The sequence below is a fragment of the Galeopterus variegatus genome, unplaced genomic scaffold (genome assembly GCF_000696425.1).
Source record: "Galeopterus variegatus unplaced genomic scaffold, G_variegatus-3.0.2 Scaffold4570, whole genome shotgun sequence".
NCBI classification, from domain to species: domain Eukaryota; kingdom Metazoa; phylum Chordata; class Mammalia; order Dermoptera; family Cynocephalidae; genus Galeopterus; species Galeopterus variegatus.
In genome coordinates, this window is record NW_007730681.1 from 163,727 (window position 1) to 180,469 (window position 16,743).

The window sequence follows — 16,743 nt, forward strand, 5'->3', positions numbered from 1 at the left end:
TACTTTTCAAATGAGAGAACTGTGGCTCATAGAAGTGCCTATGGTCATACCAGCTGATGTGTTGGTGCCTGAAGGTGAACTCAGTTGGGTTACACTGGTTCAACAAGCCCAGGAGATTCCTTTCAATGCTGACTCAAGTCTGTAATTCTGTGTCCCCAGAGTGGGTACCACTAGGGAGGTTCTGTTTCCTGAGTACAGGTTATACTGGCTCTAAGCCCTTACCTGTGATTTAATCAAATTAATATTCAATACAATTTCTTTTGATACTTTCTTTAATATATCTCTTGACCAAGTCCAAGATGAACCTTCCTTGGGATAAATTTTCATGTAAGATCAAGTTCTTGGAGAGTGAGGTTTGACTCTATTTGGTTCACCTTCTGATTCTCCTCTAGGGAGGTGTATATAAAATGTTTATTACCCCTCCCTGAACTTCTTTCATTGAATATGCAATTTTGCATCACACGGATCTGGATTCAAATTCTGACTTCTTAACTTACTGGCTGAGTAAACTTGGGTAGGCTACTTATCCCTCAGTTTCCACATCTCTAAAGTGGGGATTGCACCTGCCTCATGGGCTTGTTTGGAGGACTCTGAGAGGTGCAGAGTGTACATTGTATATAGTGGTTTTCAGGAAATGTTAGCTCCCTCTCCCCCTGCCTCGATTCCAATCTGTTCCTTCTCCAGAGAGTGTGTCAAGGAGGGACTGGATCTGGCTGGGAAACCTTGGAAATATGGGGATGGCACTCAGCTTGGATCACACCTGTGCTTTGTTTTCAGGCCAGTATGGCATTCCCAGGCCCTGGTATTTTCCCTGCACCAAGTCCTACTGGTTTGGTGAGGAGAGTGATGAGAAGAGCCACCCTGGTTCCAGCCAGAAGGGAATGTCAGAAAGTAAGTATTCCTGACTGCCCTCCCCTTACGCTAGTGCTCCTGCCCTTTGAGAAGGTCTAAAACCACTCTAGTGGCAGAGAAATCACATGCAATGTCTCTTAACAAATTCTCCCATGCCATTGTGTCCAGTGCTGTTGACTTATTGGGGAGTCCCTGTCTGGATCCCTGAGGGACATCTCTTTTATTTTCTCAGCTTCTAGAAAAGTGTCTTTTGATCTCTGTACATTTAACTCCCCCCTTCCCATGCATACTTTTCCTGCAGTCCTCACAAACTAGAAGGAAGAGGTAAAGACAACTGTGATTATGGAACCATAGCCTCGCTGCCTGCTTTGTCATGGTGGCCTATGTATGGCCTGTGCATGCCGGCACCAAATGGCGGCCGCAGAGTTCGGCCTGTGCTCCTCAATGTTCTCATCCTCCATTACCCAGAGCCCTGATCCTCTCCTGGCTTGACTGCAGGTAGAGGCACCTATAGCTCAGCAAAGGCTCTGCTTTCTGCGTTCTTTATGCTCAGTGTGGCTTCCTTCCCAAGTAGTTAATGAAGTCCTCTTCTGCTGATCTCTTCTGTGCCCTTGCAGCAGTAGTCTACGGTGCTCCTTGGCTTGGCAACCTTGCCCACGGCTCCAGCAGCTTCTCCCACTGTTCCTACTCTTCTTCCCCTACCTCTTCTCTACACCTAGCTCCTATTTCAGTCACCTCGAACTGCTGAGTCATGTTCTTCCACCCTCTATGCCTTCATATGTACTGTTTCCGCTCACAGAGAACCTTTTCTCCAACATGCTTGCCTTCTAAACTCCTTCTTACTCTTCAAGATCTAGTTAAGTGTCCCCTCCCCTCAGCAGCACTCCTAGATTCTCAGGTAGTCAGTCACTCCCTCCCCTGAGCTTCCATAGAGTGTAAAGAAAAAAAAAAGCAAAACACCCTTTTTGTTTAAAAATAATTATAGATGCACAAGTTGCAAAGAAATTGCATGAGAAGGTTTCCTTATGTCCTTTTTTCAGTTTTCCCAAATGCTAACACCATGGATAACTATAGTACAATATCAAAGTCATGAAATTGGCATTGGTTCAAATGCTACCACTTAATAGCCACAGTCATCTTCCTTCTTCTTCAGTCCTTGACACCTATCAACCACTAATCTGTTCCTCACTTCTACAGTTTTATCTCCAGAATGTTATGTAAATGCAACCATAGTAGGTAACCTTTTGATACTTTTTTTACTCAGCCTAATTGCATTGAGATCCATTCAAGTTGTACTGCATATCAACAGTTCATTCCTTTTTCATTGCTGAGTAGTATATCATGGTATGAATATACCACAGTTTCATGGCATTTTTAGATGTGTTTTTTAAACAGCTTTTAGCATCCTATATTTTAATTGCATTTCAACTCTTTTTCCCTTCATAGTCTGTGAATGCTCCTTTATCATTATATTTCCATCACCAACACCAGCACCCAAATAGGCCCTAAGCAAATATTTATAACCTCCTGCCTGCCTGTGAAACCAGTGCGGCCATGGAGAGAAGACAATTCAGAAAGTACAAGCTCACCTCGCGTGTATATATATACTCCACTCGTCAGTATTCTCTGTAGGTTCATTTCTGTCTTCTCTCTTCTCACAGTCTGCATGGAGGAGGAACCCACCCACCTGAAGCTGGGTGTGTCCATTCAGAACCTGGTGAAGGTTTACCAAGATGGCATGAAGGTCGCTGTCGATGGCCTGGCCCTGAATTTTTATGAGGGCCAGATCACCTCCTTCCTGGGCCACAATGGAGCGGGGAAGACGACCACCATGTAAGAAGAGGGTGTGGCTCTCACAGAATCAGTCACAGGAAGGTTCTCTATTATAGTTAGAAGTTCATACCTAAGGAAATTGCATGGGTCATGGGCAAGGGCAGGAGCACATGAGGAGCTGATGAGTGTAAAAATATAATCTAATCATGAGAGTGCTTTCCACCTGCTATTTTTGCTAGATATTCTTCGACCTAAAACAGATTGGGTCTTTTGATTACATTTACCATGTAGTTCTCAGAATTCTGCAGTGTTCTTGGAACCTGAGGGCATGACAGTTCTGAAAAACGTTCTTTTTTTTCTGGTTTGGCCAGAGCCGTAAAGCAAGCATCTCAACCAGAGATAGCTTTGGTGGCTTTCAGTGTGGTTCCTCAATTACTCCAAAGATATGTCTTTGGATGTGACACTCTTCTCCTGGTTTTCTTTTATCTTATTTTTAAATGTAAAATCAATGTATTATGAACATTGCAGAAAAAATTTAAAAGGCATTCAGAGATCCTACCCCCTAAGACAATAATTGTTTTTATCTTTGAATAATATGTTCTAGTTCGTCCATTTTCATGCACATGATATAGGCATAGAAAATGTATGTTTGAAGGTATGCTTTCCATTGCAGATTGGAAGCTTCATTTTTAAAATGCTTGTACTAAAATGGCCATTTCCAACACATAATTCCAATCCCAGTTATTTACTAAAAGACTTCTTTGCTTTGTGAGGGTCTATTAGGGTCCATTAGAAAGGTAGGAGGGTGGGAGGGTTGGTGCCCTCTCCTCTCTCTGCAGCCTAGAATGGAGCATGTAGAGTTAAGGGTGGGTCAATCTTGATTCCTCAATTTCTTTCGTCTCCAGGTCAATCCTGACCGGGTTGTTCCCTCCGACCTCGGGCACCGCCTATATCCTGGGGAAAGACATTCGCTCCGAGTTGAGCATCATCCGACAGAACCTGGGGGTCTGTCCCCAGCATAATGTGCTGTTTGACCTGTGAGTACCAGCAGCACATTGAGAAGGACAGGCGCTTTCTGGATATGTATGTCATGGAGTCATGGGTGGAGGGGGACTTAAGTATTTAAATTTCTTTGTAGGTGTCAGGCCTCCCTTCCCTGGACACATTGAGACCTAGTTGTTCTTCAATTTTAGGAAAAGTAGAGGATGATTGTTGGGTGTTACATCAGTCCAGCCACTGGATGGGGGTTTGGGAAACAGTGGTCTCCATTTTTGTCATTCTGCAGGGCCTTTTAGCCCATCCTCTCCCTGGCCGCACCCCTCCCTGAGGTACAGCCCTAACACCCACACTTGGCAGTACCCCAGGACCCTTGGCACGATGGCCCTGTGTTTCCTACAAGACATCGGCTCCCACTCAGGTTGTCCTGTCAGCAAGCAGGGCCCCCAGGGAGCCCTCGTGTGGAGCAGATGAAGATCTGAACTCTGTGACCTTGGGCAGGGCCTCTCCCCCTTGCGGGCCCCTACTTCCTCTTATCTAAAGTAGCAGCTCAGACTCATGTGCTCCCCAGGGGCCTTTTTCTCTCAGTCTGAGGTGCTCTGAGGTTCTGGAGCACTGCTCCAGGTTTATACCGAGTTGACATCTTGGTTGATGGGGCTATTGGGAAAACCCTTTGAGGAACCCATCTTAGGGGCCCAAGATTTAAAGTTGCAACTTCCCGATGCATGGTGGCCAGGCCTACTGGGAATAGGTTGGAAGTGATCTGTCACATTTCAGCTTTGACTTCCTGAGCAGCTCATGTGGTTGCTCACTGTTGTTCTACCTTGAATCTTTCCTGAAGATTATTTTTCAGAAATAGATAAAGTAAAAAATTAAGGGAGGGCATGCAGGGTGAAGAAAAATGTACTCATTCTCTTCTGTTTGGGTCAGGAGACACTATATTCTGGTGCATCCTGCAGGGCCCAGAGCTGACCTGCCCCTCTGTCTGTAGGCTGACTGTGGAAGAGCACATCTGGTTCTACGCCCGCCTAAAAGGGCTCTCAGAGAAGTACGTGAAAGCAGAGATGGAGCAGATGGCCCTGGATGTTGGTTTGCCACCCAGCAAGCTGAAAAGCAGAACAAGTCAGCTGTCAGGTGAGGCCTGGAACTCCCTTCCCTATCCCTCCTCACCACCTCCTCCAACTACACACACACACACACACACACACACACACACACACACACGCACGCACACACGCACACGCACACGCACACGCACACACACACACATGAAAAATAACAGTTGCCCAGGGGCCTGGGCTGGGTGGGTGGGCAACATAAACTCGTCCCTGGCTCTGTCCCCAGGTAGGGGCCTCCCTTTGCCTCTCACCACCTCTGACTTCACTCACTGTCTGGGCTTGGTCCTGGAGTTTGTCTCTCTCTCTTTCTTGTAGGTGGAATGAAGAGAAAGCTGTCTGTGGCCTTAGCCTTTGTAGGGGGATCCAAGGTTGTCATTCTGGATGAGCCCACAGCTGGCGTGGACCCTTACTCCCGCAGGGGAATATGGGAGCTGCTGCTGAAATACCGACAAGGTAACTGACATGTAGTGATCCTGAGTCATGGACTGGGGGAGAGAAGGAGAGGGCCTCTTGAGAAGTGTGGTTGTATCTCAGGCCTGTTCTTGGTAGAGCAACGGAATTGCTTCTCAAGGGAAATGTGGAACTGCTTTTCTTAGGCTCAGTGCTCGCCCATGGTATGGAGGTAAGAGGCATGGTTTATAAGACACTTAAAGTTTATGCTTCATTACCTAGGGGCCTGCGGGAAGAAGAGAAATGGTGATAAAGGGCATCTGCTCTGTGTGCTCTGCAGCCCCCAGTGCTGCACTCTGGCGTAGCACTTATACATGTGGATTATAATTACGTTCCACTATAGACTGAGATTTCTGAGAGCAGAGGCTGTGTCTTTGTTCATTTTTTTTTTTTTTCTGACCGGTAAAGGGATCAGAGCCCCTGGCTTGGTGCCATCTGCACCGCGCTCAGCCAGTGAGCACAACGGCCATCTGATATAGGATCCGAATCTGTGGCCTCGGCGCTACGAGCGCCGCACTCTCCTGAGTGAGCCACGGGGCTGGCCCTTTGTTCATTTTTTTTTGTCCCCCGTATGGTGTGCTAAATTTATGCTTGTTGAAAGAGTGGATGAGTAAACGGAGTGGGAGAGGTGCAGGAACACAACTGGCAGTCTGTTTAGATAGTCTGCTTAGAGATATGTTGTGGTTCCATGTGAGGAACACAGGCTTTGGATCAGCTCCAGCTGGCCCTGAGACTGTGGGAAAGCCACTTAACTTGTGTTGGTTTCCTTACCTATAATAATAGTGGTGCTTACCTCAGAGAGGATTAAGTTAAATGAGAATGCACATAAATCACCCAGCACAGTGCCTGGCATGTAGCAAGTCCCCCAGTAAATGCTGCTCTTCTTATTTCTATGAGGATGCAGTAGCTGTATTTTAGCTTTGTCATTCTAGGGGTCTTGACCACACAGGGTGAAACTGGCATCCAGGTCTTTCTCCCATGCTTACCCCTGCTAATATTTCTGTAGTCTCTGCTGCTATGACCAATGAGAACTGACAGGCCTCACCTGTCCCATGTCTTTGTGTCTGTGCCTGGCAGGCCGCACCATTATTCTCTCCACACACCACATGGATGAAGCAGACATCCTGGGGGACAGGATTGCCATTATTTCCCATGGGAAGCTGTGCTGTGTGGGCTCCTCCCTGTTTCTGAAGAATCAGCTGGGAACAGGCTACTACTTGACACTGGTCAAGAAGGATGTGGAATCATCCCTCAGTTCCTGCAGAAATAGCAGTAGCACTGTGTCATACCTGAAAAAGGTGAGCTACAGTCTCGATGCTGGGCCGGTGATGGACCTGGGAAGTCAGGGCTTGTTGGCCGTGAATGGCTTGTCTGCTTCTGCCCGTTCTGCCATGTTGAGGTTACCATCTTCTTCCTCTATGATCCCTTTGGAATCACATCGTACCTCGTACATGGAAAGCCAGGAAGACTTCTGTTCCCATTGTGCTAGTTCTATTGAATCCCATTTCCTTTTCCTGTGGAGGCACAATAAGTGATGGAGAAGGTCCTTAGAGGACTTTATGATCAAAGAAAAAGAGACTTGCCAAGAAGTAAGTGCCTTGGCTATAAAATATCCTGCCATTCCTGCTCATTACCTTTAAATCTCATTGACCTTAACTTTTAAACTGCAAAACCACAGGTATTTATTAAGTACTTTATTAAGCTTAAGACTGACTGTGGGCATAAAAGAAAACAATTATAATAGTTAATTTTTTCATAGCATTGTTACCATTTATAAACTTTTTTCTTTTTTTACATCTATCATCTCAATTAAAGTGCAGAGCAACCCTGGGAAGAAGGTATTACAATTATTATCCCAGATGAGGGAAGTGAGGCTTGTAGGGATTTGGTAGCTTATTCAAGGTCACCCAGCAGGAATATAACAGAATTGGGACCAGAACCCAGTAACCAGGTATGTCAGTGGCACCTAACACATTTCCATCCCAACCTTGGAATTCCTGTCCACTTACTTGCCTTTTAACTAGGGACTCCTTACTCAAGTGTGGTCTGAGACCCAGCAGCATCAGGATCCTTGGGAACTTGTTAGAAATGCAGCCACTTGGGCCCGATTTAGACATACTGAATCAGAATTGGCATTTTTTTAACAAGAGCCCCGAGTGATTGAACACATTAGAGCTTGAGAAGCATTGAACTAGACGAGTAGCCAGGTAAATCCTATGCCTCAGATGGTTAGGGAATGCCTGGTTGCAGCATTCATTGGCAGGTCACAGTTCTGTTGGCAGCTGTGCCTCCTGACTTCTCACCCCCAGGAAGCAAAGATGTCCACATGGCACACACGGGTCCAACAGTAGCCTCTCAAACCATGGCTGCCCATTGCATACGTCCCAGGAAAAGCTTTTTGCTCAAGTTCTCACACAGTAGGGCTTCTTGGAAGCCCTCCCAGATGAAGGTGGTGGTGGCTATACTTTGCTCGGTCCCTGACCCGTTCTCACCTCCTTCTTTGCCATCAGGAGGACAGTGTTTCTCAGAGCAGTTCTGATGCTGGCCTGGGCAGTGACCATGAAAGTGACACGCTGACCATCGGTAAGGACTCTGGGGTTTCTTATTCAGGTGGTGCCTGAGCTTCCCCCAGCTGGGCAGAGTGGAGGCAGAGGAGGAGAGGTGCAGAGGCTGGTGGCGCTGACTCAAGGTTTGCTGCTGGGCTGTGGCTGGGCGGCTGTGGGAGCGGGTGCAGCGTGGTGGTGGGTTGGCCTAATGCTTGCTGGGGAATCTGGGGCTTGGGCTGGGAGCTGGCAGGGCAGTATCCCAGAGAGCTGAGATGACTGGGGGTTGGGGAAATCCCATAGGGGAGTGGATCTAACTGGATACTGGAGACCAGGGATGAGGAGCTGAGAGTTAAGCCACTGGGGAGGGATTTTAGCTCAGTGTATAAGGAGGGTGAGAGCCCAGGAGATCAAGAACAGACTTCCAGGTTTTCCTCAGGCATGTGTGTAGGAAGCCAGTGTCACCAGTAGCATATATGGATCAGGAATCTTGACCCTGGTCATCTCTGTCCAGTTGTAACAGTTGGCTTTTTCCAGGAAGATTTCTGTTAACCTTCCGTTGAGGTAACTAGAGGGAGCCTCCTTTAAAAGTTTTTAAGGAAGGGTGAATAATCCTCTAAGGTTCCTTTACTCAAGTTTTCCACTGGAGAATCTTAGAAGTTAGGCAGTAGACACCAGGCTTTCAACCTCAGAAAGTCACCCACCCATCTTGCATTGAGTATCTACAATGTGCCTGGCTTTGGTGATCAAAGGCAGATAAGACATAGTCCTTGCCTCCCTGGAATTCTCAGGCCAGAGACGAACATGTGGTGTGACTGAAGCATCTGGGACAGGTGTGGCACAGGAGTGGTGGGTTTCTGAGGAGCAGGCAAAGAGAGAAGGTGAGGGCAGGCCGGCCCTTACTGTGGAGGTATGGACTGACTGAGCTGTCTCTGTGCTCTGGTCCCCCAGATGTCTCTGCTATCTCCAACCTCATCAGGAAGCATGTGTCTGAAGCCCGACTGGTGGAGGACATTGGGCACGAGCTGACCTACGTGCTGCCGTATGAGGCTGCGAAGGAGGGGGCCTTTGTGGAACTCTTCCATGAGATTGACGACCGGCTCTCAGACCTGGGCATCTCCAGTTATGGCATCTCAGAGACTACCCTAGAAGAAGTAAGTTAAGTGGCTGACTGTTAGAGCAGAGCAGCACCAACAATCCCAGTGCTGTCTGGGAAGCGTACATTGGGAACAGGATTACCATGGAGTTGGTCATTGAGCTTTCAGGTTGTTGATATTTGGGCATTGTTGGCTCCAGTTAACCATTTAAGATCATAGTGGGAGACGGCAGGAAAGAAGTATTAGCATTGTTCCCTGGTGTGGCTGTGTCATGGCCAGGTGTCAGCTGGAAGGATTACCGTGGAGTTGGTCATTGAGCTTTCAGGTTGTTGATATTTGGGCATTGTTGGCTCCAGTTAACCATTTAAGATCATAGTGGGAGACAGCAGGAAAGAAGTATTAGCATTGTTCCCTGGTGTGGCTGTGTCATGGCCAGGTGTCAGCTGGACTCCCATGCATAGGGAATGACTAACATTTTTGGATGGTGCCGAGCTTGGGGTGTGTGTTTTAAATCATTGTAACCTCATTTAATCCCTATAACAAGATGAAAACATTGATACTCAGGGATGCTGAGCTGGGATTCAGAATTAGGGGTTTTGGGCTTCAAAGCTCATGTCCTCTTTACCATGTAGCAATGCATCCTTTTAGAGATACTTCACATACCTTGAGGGATGGAAGGGATTAAAAAGTTGTCTGGCCCAGTGGTCCCCTGACTGTGCAGCAGAATCATATGGGGATGTTACTGATAATAAAAATTCCAAAGCTCAGCTCCAGGGCCTTTGAACAAGAATTTCTGGAGGTGAAGCCTTGAAGTCTGTACTTTAATTGCATGCTTCCTGTGCAGTGGTCTGTAGACTAGAGTTTGGAAATCATTGATCTCATTCAGATTCTCCTCTGATGTTTGAATATTGCCATAATATTTCTAGTGATGGGAAGCCCATTTCCTCCTGATCATTCTATCTCGGATAACTTACCACAGTGCTAGCCTACTCAAAATTTGGGGCCACAGACCTGAGAGATTACACTTAATTCATTCTCTGTAGATTTAGAACAAATTTCTTCTGCTGCAGTGCTCTAATGCTGTAACCTTAATTTGAAAATGATTGGATTGATAGCTCTCACCACTGAGGAAATGTTCTCTGGCAAAAACAGCTTCTCTCCTAAGTGACTCTGACACAGTGTTATTAATCAATGTGGCTTCTACGTTCTTTGTCTTAAGGGGCTAACATGCCATTCAGTAATGTAGTGATCATGACCATGGTGGCTACTCTTATAATGCTGGTGCTTATGATGTTCTTACCTGCTCTTATTTTTTTTTCCAGATATTCCTCAAAGTGGCTGAAGAGAGTGGGGTGGATACTGAGACCTCAGGTAACCCTCTTGAGGGGGGCTGCAGACACTTTGGATAGTGCCTCCTGCAGGCTTGCCTTAGCTCACCGGTGCTGTACCTTCCCTTTGAATTGTCTATTGTATTTTCATTTTTAGTGTATAGGTTTGTTAAAGATGTGGAAGGCTTGTTTTCTTACAAATAAAATAAAATAAAATGTGGGACTCTTTTCTTTTGCCTTCAGACGGTACCTTGCCAGCAAGACGAAAGAGACGGGCCTTTGGAGACAAGCAGAGCTGTCTTCGCCCCTTCACTGAAGACGATGCTGTTGATCCAAATGATTCTGACATAGACCCAGGTCAGTTTGGGCAAGTTCTGTGTTATGTGGTATGAACATGAATTTCTCTCTTATGTTCTTCTCAGCTTTTTTCTTCTGATGGCTTTTAGCCAAGGTGATAGATCCCCACATGGCCAAAGGAAAGTAAGAAAACAAGAAAAGCCTCTTTTCCTTTTCCAGTGTTCTATATAAGGTCAGACCTGAAAGAGCCCATCCTCATTACTTCCTTTATTTAGCTGAGATCTTTCTCTCAAGATACACATAAAAACATGATGCCCCAATCTTCTGAACCCATTTATTTATTATCTTTTCTGTAGCATCCCAGTTTCTTAGATATATTAGGTTTTTTTCTTTTTTTTTGGCAGCTGGCTGGTACAGGGATCCGAATGTACATTAGGTTTTTAATTGTTGAATAAATATTCATTGAATATCTATTGATATGATTGAATGATTTTGAAAGAGAAAGGGGAATTTGCTTTCAGAGTCAATTGTACTCTTAGACTTAGATATTTTGGATGAGTGTGTCCTTGTGTGTTTGACTGAGATGGAGAGGGGAGGTAAGAAATCAAACAAATACTGGTAAAGATGCCAAAGCACTTCAGTTAAAAATCGTTAGTTTAAAGTAAGGATTTCTATACAATTTTTTCTGGAACAGAAAACTTTCTGGTTCTCCCAGTCTCTGGTCACATGAGTATGTGGCTCATAAGTTCTCCCTGACTTCATATATCATCAGTACTTAGATCATTTGAAATGTGTCTGCTTTTACCAAAAATGTAATAAATGGGAGACTAATTGCCATTGTAAGTTCTCAAGTATGACAGCCTACATACATGGCTTGTTTCATAGAATATAAGAAATTGATACTTGATTCATCTGGATGATTTTCTGTAACACCTAGTTATTTGCGAATGCATCTCTTCTGCTGTCTCAAGACAGCTTCATTTTCTGTACTCATCAGACATGGACTGAAAGGCAGAGACTGCTATTGTTGGACATTTTGAGTCATAACTTTTCCTTGGTCATAAATTTATCATGAAAGCCCTTTACTTCTGAGATACTTTTAGCTTCCAATGCAAGCCCCCAAGATGGTTGCCGATAATAGCAGAGGAAGGAAGCACGGTGAGGTCAAAAATACTTAAGATAACAGGTGACCTTCAGTGTTGTCTTCTTGCAGAATCCAGAGAGACAGACCTTCTCAGTGGGATGGATGGCAAAGGATCCTACCAGGTGAAGGGCTGGAAACTCACACAGCAACAGTTTGTGGCCCTTTTGTGGAAGAGGCTGCTGATTGCTAGACGGAGTCGGAAAGGATTTTTTGCTCAGGTGAGTTGTGCTGTTCCAGGCCAGAGACTCTGGCTTCAGGGGTGGGCTGCAAGCTGTCTGACCAGTGAAGGCAGGAGAGCACTGTGAAGAAGATAGACATGCTGGAGCCAGATTTTCTGTGTTTCAGTACCAGTTCTGCTTCTTGCCACATGTGCATCTACTGGCAAGTTACTTCTCTGTGCCTTGATCTCCTCATCTGTAAATTGTGGATAACAATAGTACCTATGACATAGGGTTGTCATGAGGATGAAAATGACTGAGTGCTTAAAAGGGGGCTGACATTAGTAAGTATTTAGTTTTGTATTTGTTTTGTGTATTTTACTTTTATTTTAGAGGGAAGCATAAAAAGGATAAAGTTTAGATAAACTGGTTTGCACGTTCAACTTTCGTAACATGAGAAATGTTATACCCAGATGCACATGATATGTGAACTTATTAGAAACATGGTTTTTCTCAAAGTTGATATTTAACTCAAACTGATAGAAAAGACAGCCAGAGAGATCAGAGTATAATTAGCCAATATAGAAGATTCATTACATTATTGTCTGCATGTCAGTGTTTGAATGCTAACTTGCTCGGGTAGAAGGATTAAAATTATTTCACTGTATAAAATCAAGAAATATAGAGAAGTGGTCTGCAGAGAGTTTCCCCTACAGACTGTGTAGGTAATGCTAAGAATAGGAGTTTGGAGTATACAGACCTAAATTTGAATTATTTATTGGCTGTGTGACCTTAGGGAAGTTACTTAGTCTCTCTTATGCTTAATTATTTGTTTGTTGATGGGGATAATGATAACACCACCATAAATAATAACAAAAGAAGGTAGTAATGATAATTAAGTGAAATAATTCTCATTATAGTATTTTCCCACAGAATTATTCACTCAATGAGAATTTTCTGCATTGAAACCCCAGAATACTAGAACCAGGAGCATCATTTGAATCTTTTAAGTTTTTAAAGGATAAATTTCTCAGCAATGAATAGAAGGAGCTTTAGGTTTACTTCTGAAGTATGCACAAGTCATTTTTTTTGGAGAAGATATGGTGGAAAGTTTGAGGTTCAAGGAGGATTTAGATAATTATACTTTCTGAGGCAATCACAGGAGACAGTGATTGTGGTGGCCTCTGATTGGAGCCACTGCTGTAGAAGTGTGGGATCTGAAAGGGTCATCTGTTCTCAGTCACCAGATTAAAATGAGAAAACTGAGGCCAGAGGGGGAAATGACTTAACATGGGTACACTTGTACTAGAGTCAGATCCAGGATCCACGTCTTCTGGCTCCTCGTCCTGGGCTTATTGGCCCAGTGTGGTCTTACTCAGTCTTGTGGGAGAAGTAGGGCAGGACCCAATATTCTGAGTCACCCTGACCTTGATCACGGTTTACTCTGTCAAGTTCCCATCTTAATGCCTCTGCCAGGTGCCATAGCCTCTGGCCTTGTGCTGCTTGCTTCAAAGAGGTCTAGTTTTCAGGCTCTATGGCTTCCCAGCTGTCAGGAATGCCTTGGTGGAGCTCAGTTCTGGGCTCCTACTCTTTATTCCTGTGCTGACTGGTCTGGAAGCTGGCCGGACCGGTAGGGGGTTGCCCCTTGGCCCTTTTTCTAACAGTCACCCTTTTCCTGCCATCCCTCCTTTCCCCTTCACTGCCTGGTTATAGATCGTCCTGCCAGCTGTGTTTGTCTGCATTGCCCTGGTGTTCAGCCTGATTGTGCCACCCTTTGGCAAGTACCCCAGCCTGGAACTTCAGCCCTGGATGTATAATGAGCAATACACATTTGTCAGGTATGTGTTTGTTTTCTGTGTCCCAGGAGAGAGGGGTTCAAGCTGACCAAGGGTGTTTACTATGCTGAGGAGCCAAGGGAATGGACTCCAGAATTACACAGTGGAATGGAATTTGGGGGGTGGGGGTGGGGAATGGATTTTATCACCTGTGGCTCAGACCCCTACACAAGCTAATATTGCATACAAAGAACAGCACTGAACTAACCCTGACCTAGTAGGCCAGTTGTCTGTTGCACATTTCAGCCCCTCTCCTCTTTATGCTGCTGTTGTGAGGAAAAGCCATAAGTGTCTTAAGTATAATAATCTACTCTTGCCAAGATCTTTGATTAAGTTATAAAATATTTGGAATTTTAGGACCATGTTTTAATTTTGTAATGGAGTTACAGGGCTTCCATACACTGTCAAAGCATAGGACCTCCAGGTTCTTGTTTTCTGCACGATACAATTCATATAATTATTACCTATTCTTTTAAGTTTGGGATATTAGCTAGCTTTTGTTCTTTGGGTAAGAATACCCCTTACTCTATAACAATCCAGTATGTCAAACAAATAGACAAAGGAATGTCTGGATTTTGTTTGGCTTTTGTTCAGTCCTGTAGGATCCGTAGACCTGTAGATGAGGGAAGTGTATCAGTGATACAAAAAGAAACCTTTCAAAAAATAAAAGAAAGGCAAAACAGTTGACCCTTGAACAAGGCAGGGGTCGAGGGGCTGAACCTCTATGCAGCTGAAAATCTGTGTATAACTTTTGGATCTCCAAAAATTTACTACTTATCTACTAATAGACTGTTGTTAGGTTAGGCTACTTAACTGTTTGCATTTATGACATACCTAACCAAAAATCTTCTGATATATTTACTGAAAAAAATCTTCATATAAGTGGCCCTGCACGTTTCAAACCCATGTTGTTCAAGGGTCAACTGTCTATATAAACATGTGAATTTTCTCTAACCCTGTGTTTTCTTCTTATATAGTTCATGTTTACTCTATTCTTTGCTTTCCCAGCTGCTGACTGTATTCCCCATAGCTGTAGAACATGGCCTGTGTTTATGACCTGTGCCCATTATTTTTGTGCTTTCTAGTTGCCCATGTAAACAGTTAGTAAAATCCGCCTGCCTTTTCTTGGAAAAACCTAGTTGTCTGTGCCAAGTAGATAATTGTGGAAGTACTTTTGAAATACTGATACTTAGTGAGTTTTACTTCAAATCAAAATACATACGTAAATGTGTATGTGTGTATATGTGTGTACGTATATGTACACACATACACACCTTTGTATATATATGTATGCGTGCACACAAATACATACACGCCTTCCTACATATAACATATTTACACAAGCTCCACCTAAGAGTGCTGTATATTAGACTAATACCAGATATACGGCCAGAGTCTGAGCTCCTTGTAGGTGGGTTCTGTGTTGTTTTTATTTCTGTTGAAAGAGTCTGGGCCGGCCCGGTGGCGCACTGGATAGTGTGACGCTTGGGAAGCGGGGCGGCACTCCTGCCCGAGGGTTCGGATCCCACGTACAGACCGGTTCCCGCTCACTGGCTGAGTGAGGCGCGGGAGCAACACCGAGGGTTGCGATCCCGTTGCCGGTCCCCGGTCCGGTACGGGGGCAACACTGAGGGTTGCAATCACACAGGAAGTGCTTCATAAAATGTTTAATTTAGGAGAACTTTTCTATATCCTGATTCCTGATTTGGATGAATTACTGAGCTGGCTGCCTCTCATGTACCCACAGTAATGATGCTCCTGAGGACATGGGCACCCAGGAACTCTTGAATGCACTCATCAAAGAGCCTGGCTTTGGGACCCGATGTATGGATGGAAACCCAATCCCGTGAGTGTCACTTTAGCTGTAAGCTGGCTTCCTGTGCTTGTCACCTGGCTTGATTTCTAATACACTGCATTTATCAGCTGCATGCCACATGTGACTACCTTCATTTGCTCTTTGAGTCATTATTTTTTTAATTTAAAAAAGCCAGTGTAGAATCTAATCAGACCATCTAGGAACAAACATTTGGGAGTCTTCTAACATCCTGCAAAGCACATCATTACAGACGTTTGTTTACTGCTTTAGAACATTAATATTTAATTTCAATAGCACTTTATACTTACTGACCAAATGCTTTTCCCCTATCTCCTTCTCTCTAACTCCTGTTCCTGAGTGCATCGATAGGCTGCCATTATGTATAATTTGCAAGTTTGCTTTTCAGCTTCTTTACTTGATCAACCTGAAAAGATGACATACTAATTTTTATAAAAATGGACACTCTTCTTTTAGAATCATATATTTTTATCATACTTTCCTTCAAAAGCCTTCTCCGAAAAGTGGGCAGTGGATAAATAAATTCAGAGAAATACCCTCCACCTCTAAGCATGTGTAGGGGAAGGTAAGACAGGAAATCATGCGGTAAAGACAATGGAGAGGGGCAGGTTCAAGTTCCAGGCTCAGGCAGAATTTGCAGCTGAAGTTGTTAAATCACAGATGGTGATCCCTGAAGAAAAGCAGCCAGGCTGCCTTTCTGTTGTTCTTAGAATATGGAAACTCATTTCTTCTCAGGGCCCTTATACCCGCACTTTGCACTGCTTCTGCTTGGAATGTTATTTTCCCCAAAATATTTGCCTAGCTTCTTCTCTCTAGTCATTTATGTTTTGGCTGAAGTATCATCTCTCTAGGAGTTCCATTCTCTCTTGTCACTCTCTCCTTATTTTGCTTCATTTTTGGCCATCTAAGATTACATTGTTTAACTATTTATTTATGTCTAACTCCTCCATGGGCATGGAGGCAGGGATTTTATTTTGTCCACCCCAGACTCTCAAATATGCAGAACAGTGTCTGGCACACAGTAGATGCTCAATGAATATTGGCTGTGTGGACAAATGCTGGAGGATTGTATTGAATAGAGTTCAGTATATGAACAATTAGGGCCTCTTTGTGTTCCATTTTCCTTATGTATCAAATGTCACAGCTTACAAGGCTGCTGAGGGATCAAACAGTCAAATGAGATCATGCTCATCTTTTCCAGATGGTGCAGGATAGATGCAAGTTGTGGTTAAAATATGACCTTGCAACTCCTGAGGTGACAGACTCTTCTAAATGAGCCTACCCTTGATGTCCTCTCTTTGCAGAGACATGCCCTGCT

The 16,743-nt window shown here is 44.5% G+C and overlaps 1 protein-coding gene across 1 annotated transcript in view; it reads left to right on the top strand.

The window, feature by feature from the left end:
* Window positions 1-16,743, top strand: part of ABCA1 (ATP-binding cassette, sub-family A (ABC1), member 1) — a 149,520-nt gene that overhangs the window by 99,029 nt on the left and 33,748 nt on the right. Inside the window, exons 18-30 of the mRNA XM_008587847.1 lie at window positions 778-891; window positions 2,514-2,685; window positions 3,531-3,662; window positions 4,613-4,755; window positions 5,055-5,192; window positions 6,267-6,487; window positions 7,700-7,772; window positions 8,684-8,886; window positions 10,152-10,200; window positions 10,401-10,514; window positions 11,668-11,816; window positions 13,470-13,594; window positions 15,339-15,437. Coding sequence (XP_008586069.1) covers window positions 778-891; window positions 2,514-2,685; window positions 3,531-3,662; window positions 4,613-4,755; window positions 5,055-5,192; window positions 6,267-6,487; window positions 7,700-7,772; window positions 8,684-8,886; window positions 10,152-10,200; window positions 10,401-10,514; window positions 11,668-11,816; window positions 13,470-13,594; window positions 15,339-15,437 — 1,732 coding nt within the window. The remainder of the gene's footprint in view (window positions 1-777; window positions 892-2,513; window positions 2,686-3,530; window positions 3,663-4,612; window positions 4,756-5,054; window positions 5,193-6,266; window positions 6,488-7,699; window positions 7,773-8,683; window positions 8,887-10,151; window positions 10,201-10,400; window positions 10,515-11,667; window positions 11,817-13,469; window positions 13,595-15,338; window positions 15,438-16,743) is intronic.